Raw genomic sequence first — 13136 nt, forward strand, 5'->3', positions numbered from 1 at the left:
GTTTGAAAACCTTACGTCTCTCCTGTCCTGCCTTTAATTACAGCTGTGCTCCATACAGCACTTTTTAAATCATGGGCTGTCAGCTATACTCCAAATTAAAAATTAGATTAGGCTTTATTTCCTTTAAGGCAGCCACGTCCTGCACTCATCTGGTGCCGTCCTCTGCCAAGGCATCTCGAGGAGATTTTTAAGTGATGGGCAATAATATACTAATAGTCGAGAACGTTTCCAGTGCCAAGGTCTCTTCCTCCATCTGCTGTGTTTTCAAGAGCCCATCACGTAGTGAGGACATCCCTGCACAGGTACATTCCCATCTTTGCCTTCTTCCCCCAAGAAAAAGGAACCAAGGGAACGAGCATGGGAGAAGCTGTGATTTCTGCAAAAAAAATATTCAGGGTGGAGATTGTTCCTCTAATCTAAGTGCTCCTCGCCAAGAAGTTAGAGAAAACAAAATGACAGATTGAAAACCTGAAGGTTTGTGTAGGCCTGACCTGTTGTTTTGAACTTCTGCGTGTTGGGGAGTCATTGGGGCACCATCTTTATTGGACCGAAACTGCATTTTAAGGGACTTTAGGGGAAGTTTAGGTTGGATATTAGGAAAAACTTCTTCCCCCAAAGGGCTGTCAGGCCCTGGCCCAGGCTGCCCAGGGCAGGGGCTGAGTCCCCACCCCTGGAGGGATTTAAAAGCCAGGGAGATGTGGTGCTGAGGGACATGGTTTAGTGGTGGCCTTGGCAGTGCTGGGTTAACGGTTGGACCTGATGATCTTAAAGGTCTTTTCCAACCTAAACGATTCTATGGTTCTATGACCCTTGAAAACATACCTCCAGCTGCATCATTTTACATCGAGTGCCCTCTTGCTGTAGAAGAATTGAGTCATTTTAAAAACTTAGGTGGGGTTGCAGAAGAGAATAATCCCAAAGGGATTATTGGGATAATACCTCTGGGTCTGCTTATTCTCCATCCCTCTGGGCTGGTGGAAGCCCTACGGTCGGCGTGTAAATTATACCTGCCCTGGAGCTGCTTTATGTTTCCTAAAGCATCAGCACAACGGAGAATAAGGGCCATATCAAGGAGAAATGGTAAATGTCTGCAAAATACATTAAAGATAAAGCCCACGGTGTTAATCACAAGTGGTGCTGCTCTGTTTTATCCTATCACCTCAACAGTAGCTAATGGGCAGGAGGTCGTAAGAAGGAATTTCTTTTTCTTTTTAGTAGCCTTAAGACTCTTTTAAAAGCTTCACCCCAATGTGCTGTAGGAGTAATGAATCATACCCTCGGCGTGATGTTAGGATTCAGCACCACGCAGCGTTTTCAGGTGCGAGGAGATGAATATTGTTCTGTGGATGAGTTTCCTTGTTAGTGTGGGTTTTTTTAAAAGGCTTCATTGAAGTGTCTTGCCATAAAATTATGCTTTGATCATATCCATTTGCTGTTAATGAATCCAGATGGGTTAGAGGCAACTGGATTGTAACTCTGATAATACGTGCGCTGCCTTTCATTTTCTCGCACGGCGTTTCAGAAGATCCTGCGCTGGCCCAGCTAACGAATCCAGCTGTATTAACGTGGCCTAATGCCTCCTCATACATAGCATCCCCAGACACACATGCAGATGTGTCAGGATTGCTTTGGAAAAGGTTAAAATGTTACAGAAAAATAGCCATTACATATCTGGGACTGTCTTCTTTCATATGGTAATCGCCTTTTTTCTTTCTTTTATTTTTTTTAAATCATGCAAGTGGCTTTGTATTTCCTTTAAATCAAAAGATCTTATTCTAAAATCAAGATATTGGCAGGAGCTTAGCTGTGATTTTAATGTTGTTGTAGAGAGGAGAAAGTAAGTGGGAGAAACTACGCAGAAACCAGCAATACCTTCTCTTTCAACATACAGTCTTTGGATTTTTAAGTTGTTTGCTCAAATGTTGAGTTATGTCAAGAAATAGAAATGGGGCAAATCACGACCAGGTTTGATTCCTCTTCATGTGGTTGCACGTCCAGCCCATGAAGTTTGCTATCACACAGGGATGCCTGGAAGGACAGATCCTTCCCCTGGTAAGCTAAGAAACATCACTTCATAGCATGGGTCTGCTGAAAATCCCACCCACCTCTCACCAGCGAAATACCAGTGGAAAATGAAAAATACGACTATCCATGCGAAGAGGAGAAGAATTGCTTTTGTCTTCCAGGTTGCTACATGAGTTTTTCTTCCCTGTGTGTAAATGTTAACTTTAATGCCTCACCCTTAAGGATCAGCCCCTGGAAGGAGACTTGGATTTGGACTAAAGCTGCACAGAACTTCTCTGTTTTCCATTTGTGCAGTCAGAGATGTTCCCGTGGCTCACGTCAGCAGGTTGGACAGTCGCCTTTGCTGACAAACGCTGGCCATGGGAGCACCTTTAAGCCATCCCGGTGCAAAGTCAAGCACCTCTGCTTAACCCCGTGGCACTGATTGTGGTCATTGGTGCTTGAAGGTTGAAGGAGAGCAGCTCCTTCACCAGCCCAAATGCAATGAAGGTGTGATTACGCCCTACCTCTCGCCCAGTGGATCTAATGGATGTAATTTCCCCAAATCACTAGATAATTTTCCCACCGCGTTTATCAGCCCAGCATACGTGGTTTTGAGTTTACTCTCAAGGGAAAGGTGCCAGATCGGTCTCCCATTGTCGTGGCATTTGGGTGGATCCTTATCCCCGCCAGCAGCCGAGCGGAGATAGCAAAGAGCCTGGGCGACACCTGAATCCTGCAGCTCATGAGCTGCGCTCACACCTCGGAGCCCGTCGGTATGAAAACAGCGTCCGTGGCTGCTGCAGCCTCTCTCTGCAGTTGTCTGCTTCGTTTGTTTGCGATGACTCTGGGTTGCAAGGCCTTTAGGGTTGGTTGTTCTCCGTGTGCATCAAGCTCAGGGTGGGACTGAATATTTATTGAAACACAGATACTTGTAGTAACAGGAGAAGCAGCGTAAACAAGAGCATCTGAGAGGCAGCTATGCCAGACTACATTTTTGTTTGGACAAAATAATCCTAAATTGTTGCTAATTACAATATGAAAGATCGGTTAATTCCTGTGATTTGCTTAAGAGCAAGCTTAATAAGATACAGGAGCAAGCAAAGGGAAGGTTGGGTTTTTTTCCCTCCACGTACCGTTGCGAGCCAAGGACGTATCGGGAACAGCACAGGCGGTGACTAAGCCTTCACTGAACCCCCCACATGCTAAGGAGTCGTGTGCTCTGAATGAGGATGAGGTTTGCAGATGCTTTTTTACCAAATCAGGGACAGGTAGCGGAGCAGAATCGATTCCTGTCACTCAGGGGTTGCTCTGGAGGAGCGGGATTATGGATCAGAGCGATGCTGCCGCACTTTAATCTGGAAATCAATAGAGAGACGGAAGTTGGGCTTGCGGGGATATGGCAGAGACGGTGATTTGGAGTTTGATGAGATTTTTGCTCTGCAAACAACTGAGTCACTAACTCTTCTTCACGTCCTGATTAACACAGAGAAAGGGCTAAATTCAGCCTTGATGCAGCTCTCTCGAGGTCCCTGGGGTCCCCCTGTATAATTTGAGGGCAGAATTTCTCAAATGAACCAGGGCTCCCAAATGCTTCGGTCTCCTCCTTTGCCTTTGCGCATAGCTCAGGAATAACCCTTCACTCTACCGAGCCTAATATTAATTCAATTTATATCAACCTGGGACTTCGATAACCTCCCTTCTGTCTTGTTTGTAGCAAACAAATTAAATACAGCAGGCAACGTTATAAATACAAACCGCACCAAGTCACCTTGGGGTGCCTCAGAAACTCCAAAATTCATACGGAACTCTTTAAAGCTTGGACGTTATCAGATATTTTGGTACCTCCTTCTGCAGGCTGTCCAAATTTGCTCATCTCTAGGATGTGGAGCAGCATTTTCAGTTTGCAGATTTGCACTGTTGCTCCTGTGATCGTAATACACTGCTTGGGGTAACAAAAGGATTGCAAGGTGCTGCTTACACCTCAGCCGCCGGCAGAGAGCTGGTGCCCTGCCCGTGCAGTTTGTATGAATGGGAGAGATGGGTGAAATCCCTGGTCTTTAGGATGGTCTGCAATCTGTGAGTCCAGAATTATTGGTCAGGTTGAAATGATCGGGGTTTGCAAGTCCAAGCAGAGCTCAGCGAAGCTGCGGGTACCTGGTTCCTCTGAAAATCACACTTTTGCATTTTGAGGTTTCATCTAGGGAAGGAAAGACCTGGTGAACTCGGCTGGTCCTGACCCACTGGCTCAGAAATTAAAAGTGTCAGACCTGGTATGCAAACCCCTAAGCCACCGCTCTTCCTCTCTTGCATGGTTTCTGCTTTTTCCTCGTTGGTTCTGGTTTACATCACTTGGTGGCGTGGGCCGCTCCAGCATCTGCGTGGCATCGGGGAGCATCAGCTGTACGGTTGCATCTGTGACGCTAATTAGCAAAACATGAGAAGGCTGAAATTAAGATTCACGCTGAACCTGCTATTCATACTTGTGCTTTTCTTTCTTTTCCAGAGCACGGTAATTGTGGAGAAGACTGTTCAAGACCTGATGAACCTGATGCACGACTTGAGCGCCTATTCGGATCAGTTCCTCAACATGGTGTGTGTGAAACTCCAGGAGTACAAGGACACCTGCACCCTTGCCTACAGGTACAGGCAGGCTTGGAAACCAGTGTATGCTGGAGATACTGCTCTTGGGCTTTTGCTATTTGGCAGAAGTAGGAAGGAGTTACTTGTAGAAATCACCTCTGCTGGGACGGTCAAAGATCTTTCTTTCTAGATGGGGAAAAAATCTGAAATAGTGATCATCGGTATATGAAGAATCTTGGTTTCCCAGTGACTTTGTACACATCACGCTGTGGTTTAGGCTCTTTAAACGTGGATGACAGTGGTAATAGAGCTTAGAAACCCCACGGCTTTTCTCTTGATCAGGCAAAAGGTGACCTCAGGTTGGAGATGGAGAGTGTAAGGCATCATCTTTAACATAAATAGCTGTATATAGCTATTTCTTGCCTGTAAAGCAAGTCAGATCCTTCTCTTTGAGTGTTCCCAAGAGATTCAGCTATATTTTAATTAATTATATTGACATTTGGGTATTCAGATCTCATGGCTATATAGAAATTAGTAACCACAACACACCATATAAATACACGCACACCAGGTTTTTTGAAACTTTCCCAAAAACCTTTCTGTAAACTTATTCTTTCAAGGGGTCATCAAATGGTCTGTCCTGGGCTGTCTTTGTTTATCAGCGGTTTTGGGTGATCTATGATCTGCTTCCCCAGCCACGGCGTGGTCCCACGGGGCACAGGGTTATCATGCCGGGATGCGGGGATTAAATCCTTCGGATACCTGCTTTATCATAGATTTCCTGGGTAACCGTCGATAAGTAACTTATTCTCTGTACAGCCCAGTTGCCCATCTGGAAGATGGCCCTCCCTGGAGAGGGGGGCCAGGACCGTGCCCCACGCCGCGGGGTAAATACTTGCATTGAAAGACAGTAAAGATGCTGTGGCAATATGGGCTATAATAGCTGCTATACATAATCTCCTTTAATGGCTAATTGAGGCTGGCGATAGCAGGGGAAGCTGAAAAAGCCCCTTGTGTTTTCTGACCAAGAGCATTAAGAAATTATTTCCTATTGCCTGATTTCATTCAGGAGAAGCTTCAGCTGGCGAGCGGCTGCGTACGGGCTCATTATTATTATTAATAACGCCAATAATAGCAGTGAGCACATATGTGGGCTAAACTTCATCTGAGCGCTCGTGTAAATTGGTAGCCGCGTGTGTGCCGTTGTCCAAAATGCTCATATTTTATATGAAACTTCACTGACTTGAGCCAGACAATAGATGTAATTTCTTGGGCTTGAACTTAAAGGTCCTTCCTTCCTTCCTTTGCTGATACCATTCCTGGATTTGGCACCTGCTGAGGAGTAATTAGGACAGCCCTAATTTGGCAATATCCTGATTACAGCAGGAGGAAAAACAGGAAACGTTCTAGTTTTGCTGCTAGCAAATGACTGACTGAAATAGAAATCTATATACATTTCAAATGATGCAGAGGAATATAGCAGCTACCCGGCTTTCCCGGGGCGAGCGGTTCGATCCGCGGGGACGTTATGCCCTCTGCAGGGATCTCGCGTCGGTACGGCTCCGCACAGCCTTGCCCTTTGGTCCAGGGTTTTCCTTGGGGGTTTGAGATGGATAAATCCTCATGTTGATAAAGTTAGTGGAGGAAGGATCATTTATAGCTGCTTAAAATGAAAATAAACTCCCTAGAGCTGTGTATAAATACGATCAGGGGAAGCTATCGGAGCAAGGGAGTGTGTGTCTGTTCTTGTGATGTCAAGATAGTGAGAATTTGGGAAGCCAGAGAGATGGTTTATGCAAGATTTGCACATGGCATTCGTTCCTTCCCCATGTGCATGTGTTTCTGGAAGGGGAATATGAGCAAACGTGGATGAAATGTATTCAAATACAGGCTCCTCAAAGCAAGACTGTTTTATTCGGAGTCCTTTGCAGAACAGATAGCTCTGTCAGGACGTCAGCGCTAAGAAATGCACAGCTGAGATTTTTCATGTTTGATTTCCAGTTGGCTCTGATTTTCTAGGGAATGCAAAAAAAAAAACAAACCTAACGGGGCTGGAGATGAAGGGATTGGACATTTATATAAGTAGCACTATGGATTTTCCTGTTTTAATTGATAACGAATTTCGGCAGCATATTAAATCTGATCTAGGTGTCTTCTGCAAGTTATGTGTTTGTAAGAAGTGCAATTTCAGTTTGACTGTTCACAAATGTGAGTTACGTTTTCTGACTAGTTTATGAGGGGTTAGGGATTAAAATGAAAACAAAAATGGGAGACAGAGCCACAAAACCTCCTGCTGTGTTGGCAGTGCTTTTCTTAAGCCTTGTCCAGCCCACGTCTAGCTGCTGCTTCAGCAGATTGCTATGAAAGCAACTCTACTCATGAGTTAAGCCTGTATAGTTAAACCATTTTTACGAGGCTTTGGGAAATACTGAAAGGCCATAGAAGGAATCACAGGGACAGGGAAAAACCTGACCAGTTCAGGGTAGCTACCCTTAACATGAGTCTTTCTTTTTAGTCTCTTGCCAGCACCCTTCTCAGACAAGCTTTGCTGTCTTGACCACTAAAACTAGTCTCTTTCCATGTCTTTCTACAGAAATTGGCCCCACGTTTAGTTATGTTCACATTGAAGTTGCACATTCTTATTCTGTTGTCCAAATTTAAACTCTTATCCTGTGTGTCCACCTCCTTCTCCTCAATCTTCATCCTCTCCCCTTTGAACAACCATCCTCTTGCACATTTTTCAACCTATCTGAAGTCTGAGTAAAGGCACCCGTCACCCAAATGACTCTCTTTGGTCTGTAAAAAGAGATGGACATCTCCAAAGAGTGATTTGCCTTAATTAAAATGTGCCTAAACTCTCTGGAGGTGCCCAGCTCTCTCCATCGGCTGTGAAGGCAGCTTATGGTGACCAGCCTCCTGGCTGAACTGTCTCAGCTCAATCTGTAAAATTAGGTGGGGTAAAACTGGGCCTAAATCTTTCCAAATGATGGAGGGGGGACAAAAAACCCCCACAGTTCCTGCTTTCCAGCCAGGCAAAATAAAACTAAGCCCCTTTTTATTGATAAGGAAACGAGGAGCAGATTAATTCATCCAAGGTGTGGGGTCTGCGGTCAAACAGGATTTCTTGAGCCCCGGGAAATGCTCTTGCCGCTCAGTTTACTGCTTCTTATTGGCATCTTCCCCTTCTTGCATTAACTTTTTGGGTTTCAAGTTGTCTTTTTGACTCTTTTTGGGCAGGGGTCTGTCTCCCTCAGACTGTTCAGTACCTGGCACATGCTGAGCACGCTGCTTTTAAACTCTTAGCAGTGCTCAGCATGGAAACATCATCTCGGCCTTGGAAGGAGAAAAAAATTATTCAAAAATACATTTGGCACGAGGCAACGGAGTCCAATTAGCCCCTGTGGCCCCCAGATGTTTTCCTAATGAAAAGCCGTGGCCGCCCAGCTGTGTTGGGGGATGTTCCCCATCACTCTGCTCCCAGCTCGGGGCGGCAGTGGTGCAAATCTGGGACCATTACCACCAGCAGATGTTTTCTGGATAAAACCCACTGAGCTGTGGAGGGACGAACCCTCCTCGCTCGTGTGCCATCACCTAAGTGTTACACCTATTCCCTACCCGCTCCCGGGAGCTGGGTACAAACAGATGGCGTTTTCCTTGGCCCGTTGAGCTGTGAATTAATTAGTTGATTATGGCACTGGTGGTAGCAAGTAACCCTATTACAGCAGCAGGAGTAATTACATAGGCGTTGGGAGAAGGGGGGTGTTTGAAAGGAAGCGTTCTGAGCTGTACTAAAACATGTCATCCTGTCTTGTGATAATTTACTCGAGGACCCGAATTAGATTGACATTGATAAGAAGTTACGGAGGTTGAAAACTGGCTGAGATGCTAGAAAGAAAAGGTGGGGGGAAAAGGAGTTTTTAATTGATGGGGAAAGCTGGGCGTCTAATGGAGATCGGGGTGTGTACCACCCTATTTAACATCTTCCGTAATGAAGGGGTGTTTGGATTAAAACCAACCTGTCAATAAAAATCAGGAGGTTTTGCAATCATGGGAAAGAATGGGGACATAACTCCAAGGGACCCACATAGCAGTGGCAATGTCCCAACATCGACTAATTTGAAGCTGCCTATTGATTTCAATGGAGAATTTGGCTTAGGGCTCTAGTGGCTCGTGGATCCATGAGTACCACATGGCCGAAAGGTGCGAAAAGCAGGAATCGTGTGGGTTAGGCCCTTGGAAAACACTGACCCTAGAAAAGCAAGGCCACCAAGCTCGATTTGCAGCTTGCTATAGCAGCTAAACAGCCTCCCCTCTCTCCTCCCCCGGCACCCACTGCAAAAAGCAATAGGATTTTTGAGGACAGCAGATAATAACGATCATAAAACAGAGAGGTAGCTCTGTCCTCTGTATAACTCCATCAGAAGACTCCCAAAGATGACTTGCATTCGTAGACAACTGAAGGGCTATGATAAGGCTGTAAATAATTGAAGAAAGTAAATAGTGAAAGTGGTGAGTGCTGAGGCAGCTGTAAGGGGAAATAACGGGGAGTAATGGGATGAAATTGAGTAAAATAAAACACGAGCACAGTATCAGGATATTTTTTTTTTGTCCAAGAGTTAGATTTGTTCAACTGTGAAATAGACTCCCAAGGGAAAGAGGCTATTACTTTAGTCATTTAAATCTGGAGAGGACAAAGCACTGGCTAATATATTCAATGGAACAGTTGTCTTGCCTTGGCAGAAAAATGGCCAGATATCATGAAATTCAGTTTTTCCATCTCAGATGTCAGAGATTCTGGTGGAGCTTTTTTTTTTCCTCCTCGGTTTTCACCGGGGTGAAAAAAAGAGACCTTATTTTGTTAGTGGAAAAACACCAAGTTCCTAACAGCAGCAGAAGGCCAAATTGAAATTTTGACACCGAGGTCTTCTGTGGCTGGAAACAAAATTCATTCTTTTGTCTGTGGCAGATTGAACATGAAATTTAAAGAGAAGGAAAATTTATATGTAAGTGCATGTGACAAATTCATTTTCACAAATCGCGTGTACTTACTGAGCAGAGGTTGTTTTCTTGGTGGTCGGTGAAAGGAGTGATAGGTTGCTCTGTGCTGGTGGGAAAAGCAGTAATCTGCTCTCTTTCAAGGTAGATCAGCATTGGCTCCTATCTCAATGCCTTTTTCACTGTTTTCCTTTTCAAAACACAGATACGCAGTGTGCTGTTACTTTTATTTCTATTTATTGACCAAAACATACCTTTCAGGAAATTTAAAATGGGACGGGTTAATCCACATCAACCCCTTAGAAATGTGTGGGGTCTTCATTGTGATCTTGCGTGACCCTTCTCAAAACCACCTGAATGCTAGTGACAGCTCTGAGCATCTCTTTGCCCCATCCAGCATCCTGGCTTGGATCCAGAAGCGTGCAGCCGAGTAAACGGGAAGTTTAGACTGGACATTAGGAAGCATTTCTTTACCGAGAGGGTGGTCAAACGCTGGAACAGGCTTCCCAGAGAGGTGGTCGGTGCCCCAAGCCTGTCAGTGTTTAAGAGGCATGTGGACAATGCCTTTAACAACACACTTTAACTTTTGGTCAGCCCTGAATTGGTCAGGCAGTTGGACTAGATGATCATTGTAGGTCCCTTCCAACTGAAAAATAGTCTATTCTAGCCTATCCTAAATGGCTCCGCAAGGTCCACATTGAGCTGACATGGGCTGAGCCAGCACAGATACGTCCATACTGCAGCACCCAGCAACTCCAGTTCTTGGTTGACAGACCCAGTGTTGAATCTCTGCGTCTCTTTGATGCACAAAGTTTCCATCCATGTTGGAGGAGCCATTTCTTCTGGGAGACAGTAACAGAAAAAGATCTGTCTGGCATTTACACTTCTCCAACCCCGTGCATTGTAGGACACGGCAAACATGCATTATTTCTAGGTGTCTTGTAGCCTTATGAGCAAGGGGCGGTGAGCGTTTGAGGGGGAAACACAGGTCCCGTGGCCTTTTCTGTATTTTTGCATAGTAGAAGGTGATCAGTCTCTTAGTGCATGAGGGAGATCTTGATTCTGTTGTTAACCTGCAGCTAAGCCGCTCCATGGGAACAGGACCACTGAGACCTTGTCTTTTCAGATGCTTCCTTCCTCAAGTCACCCTGTGCTGGCTGCTCGGTGGGTGTGCCATGTTCCCATTACAGAGGGCAGAGAAGATCCCACTGCTGCCCATCAGAGAGGTCACCACCATGCTTTTGCTTTGAGTGGTGTGGATGGGTGGCAGCAGTCCAGACTGGTCACTATGCAAGGACCTCCTAGGAGAAGAGCCTTCCAGATGCTCACCAGAGAAGGAAATCAGTGATAGGATCTACAAGGAAACAGCAGCAGCCTTAACTCCCACTTGCCTTTTCTAAGAGGTGGAAAAACACCTCCCAGATCCTTGCGGTCTACTGAACAACCCAAGAGTGGGAGAGGACTTTCTTCTCTCTACGCGCCAGCGTGCCAGTGAAGTAGCAAACATTGACAAGGACTATGCTGATGGTTGTTCATGAGCAATCCCAACACAAAAAATAGGCAGCTAATTGACTCCCTCAAATACAGCATCCCATTTGTCTCCTGCAATTGCCAGTGAGGATTTCAGATTAGTTACACTGCCAAAAATATTAAACAGGGAAAGTCTTCGTAATTGGAATATGCTGTGATCTTTGATTCAATTTTACACATACATGCGATTCAGCTGAAATCTCTGTTATTACTTGTTTTGGATGACTGGAGAGAAGATCCGAGACCCTTCGTTTCCTTCAGACCTGGTCCCCAGGCTGGACCAGCTGGTGTGCGGTGAGCTGGTGGCTTCCACCCAGGTCTTCCTGGGCAGGTTTCCACGTTGCAGTCACAACACAATCAGCAGCGACTGGCGAGCTCGATTGAGATTGCAGAGAATAAATGAGCCATGGAGAAACTACCTTCTCTCTCTTCTAGTACAGAATGACCTCCTCCGGTTGTGTAAATGATTGCAGGTTGAATGGTTTCAAGGGTGGGGAGAATATGGCCTTTTTTCCCTTGAAGGACTCTTATCAAAGTACATCAAGAGTTGAGAGTTTGAGAGAATTTTAGATCCTGTCCACCCATGTTGCCATGTTCTCCGCCTGAGCTCTTTGTTGAATTCCTCTTTGGACCCTTTCCTTAATGCTTAATGCACATTTATATGTGATAGGGATTTTAATGAATATGTGCAGAATTGCGTGAAAAATACAATTTGCTTCGCACTAATGTGGTTGTTGCGACTTTCCCCGTAGGAGCATCGTGCAGTCAGATGAAAAGCTGGTGATCAGCGCGTCCTGGGCTAAAGATGACGATATTAGCAGGCTCCTGAAGTCTCTGCCCAACTGGAGCAACATGGCTCAGCCCAAGCAACTGAGACCCAAGAGAGAGGAGGAGGAAGACTTTATAAGGTAACATTTTTTATGAAGTTGTAAAAGGCTTTCCAGGAGAGTAGCTCAATGGTAAAACCTGCTGGAAACACAGTGATTATGGTGTTTGCCTAGCTGCTGTATCCCCAGGTGTGAGAAGAGGTTGAGATGTGGTCTTTCCTCAAGTGGAGTAAGGAAACTCGAGTCCACGTGCCGTTACACTGCGTGATTTTAAAGCCAGGCACCAGCTTTGCTGAACTGAGAACTTCTTGTGCGTTGCCTGGATTTGGTTCTGTTGAGAACGAGAAATCGTTAGGGAAATTATCTGTTTCGGGGATGTTTCTGGGCTTTGCTTATCAGTCGTATGATGGATTGGTGGATAAACCATCCTGAAGCTCTTTATCCTTCAAGAGAAAGGAGAAAGCAGAAGCTTCATCTCAGATGCAGCAAGGACAGAAGAGAGGGAGGCCGCGGTTCAATAAGGAGGCTTCAGTGGCAGCGCCGGCTTGCTGCTTTCCTGATCTTATTGCTCCTTTCTGCTCGCTCTGTTGCTCAGACGTGGCTATTTGGAGAATCCTGCTTGTGAAACGAGTCAGGAAAGTGGCTGGGATTGAGGAGGGAAAGGAAGGGTTATTTTTAATTCAGCTAGATCCTTGTCCGGGTTGATGGTGCTTACCCTGATCACCCATGCAATGAAGGGTGGAGCAGTCTGCGACCTAATGGAGGGGCCAACTGGTTGTACTGGTCAGCAATTCCCAGAACTGGTGTTGTCACCAAAGCTGTCCTCCATTTGAGTCATGACCTGGTGGTGTTTCTTCTCCGTCCCAACCCCAGGAGCTATGTAAGGAGAGTCAAATGAAAAATACTGGTGCCTCCAGAGGAGATTCTTTCAGAGGCAACTTACGGTCTCCAAATCAGATTGTTTCTACGTTTTCTTTTCGGGCAAGTGAAAGCCTGTAGGTAGGCAGATTGCCTTTCCCTGCACGCTGTAAATGGCTTAGTCTCTGAATTGTTGATGCATCCTGAAGAAACAGGTCCTCTTTGTCATTCCAGCAAGTCAAAACGCTTGTCTACACATTCCCATCACTATTCATCACTTCCTTGATTGGCATTTGGCTATGAAACTGTAGGAGTAAGTGAAGCTGTTGAAAATTAAAG

At 45.5% G+C, this 13136-nt stretch overlaps 1 protein-coding gene across 2 annotated transcripts in view; it reads left to right on the forward strand.

The window, feature by feature from the left end:
• The window catches only part of EXOC4 (exocyst complex component 4), a 411704-nt gene that overhangs the window by 333078 nt on the left and 65490 nt on the right, over nucleotides 1-13136 (forward strand). For both annotated transcript variants that reach the window (XM_082310080.1, XM_082310081.1), the window contains exons 12-13: nucleotides 4511-4647; nucleotides 11865-12020. In XM_082310080.1, coding sequence (XP_082166206.1) covers nucleotides 4511-4647; nucleotides 11865-12020 — 293 coding nt within the window. The remainder of the gene's footprint in view (nucleotides 1-4510; nucleotides 4648-11864; nucleotides 12021-13136) is intronic.

Source organism: Platalea leucorodia, assembly GCF_965183815.1.
Source record: "Platalea leucorodia genome assembly, chromosome: 4".
Taxonomy (NCBI): Eukaryota; Metazoa; Chordata; class Aves; order Pelecaniformes; family Threskiornithidae; genus Platalea; species Platalea leucorodia.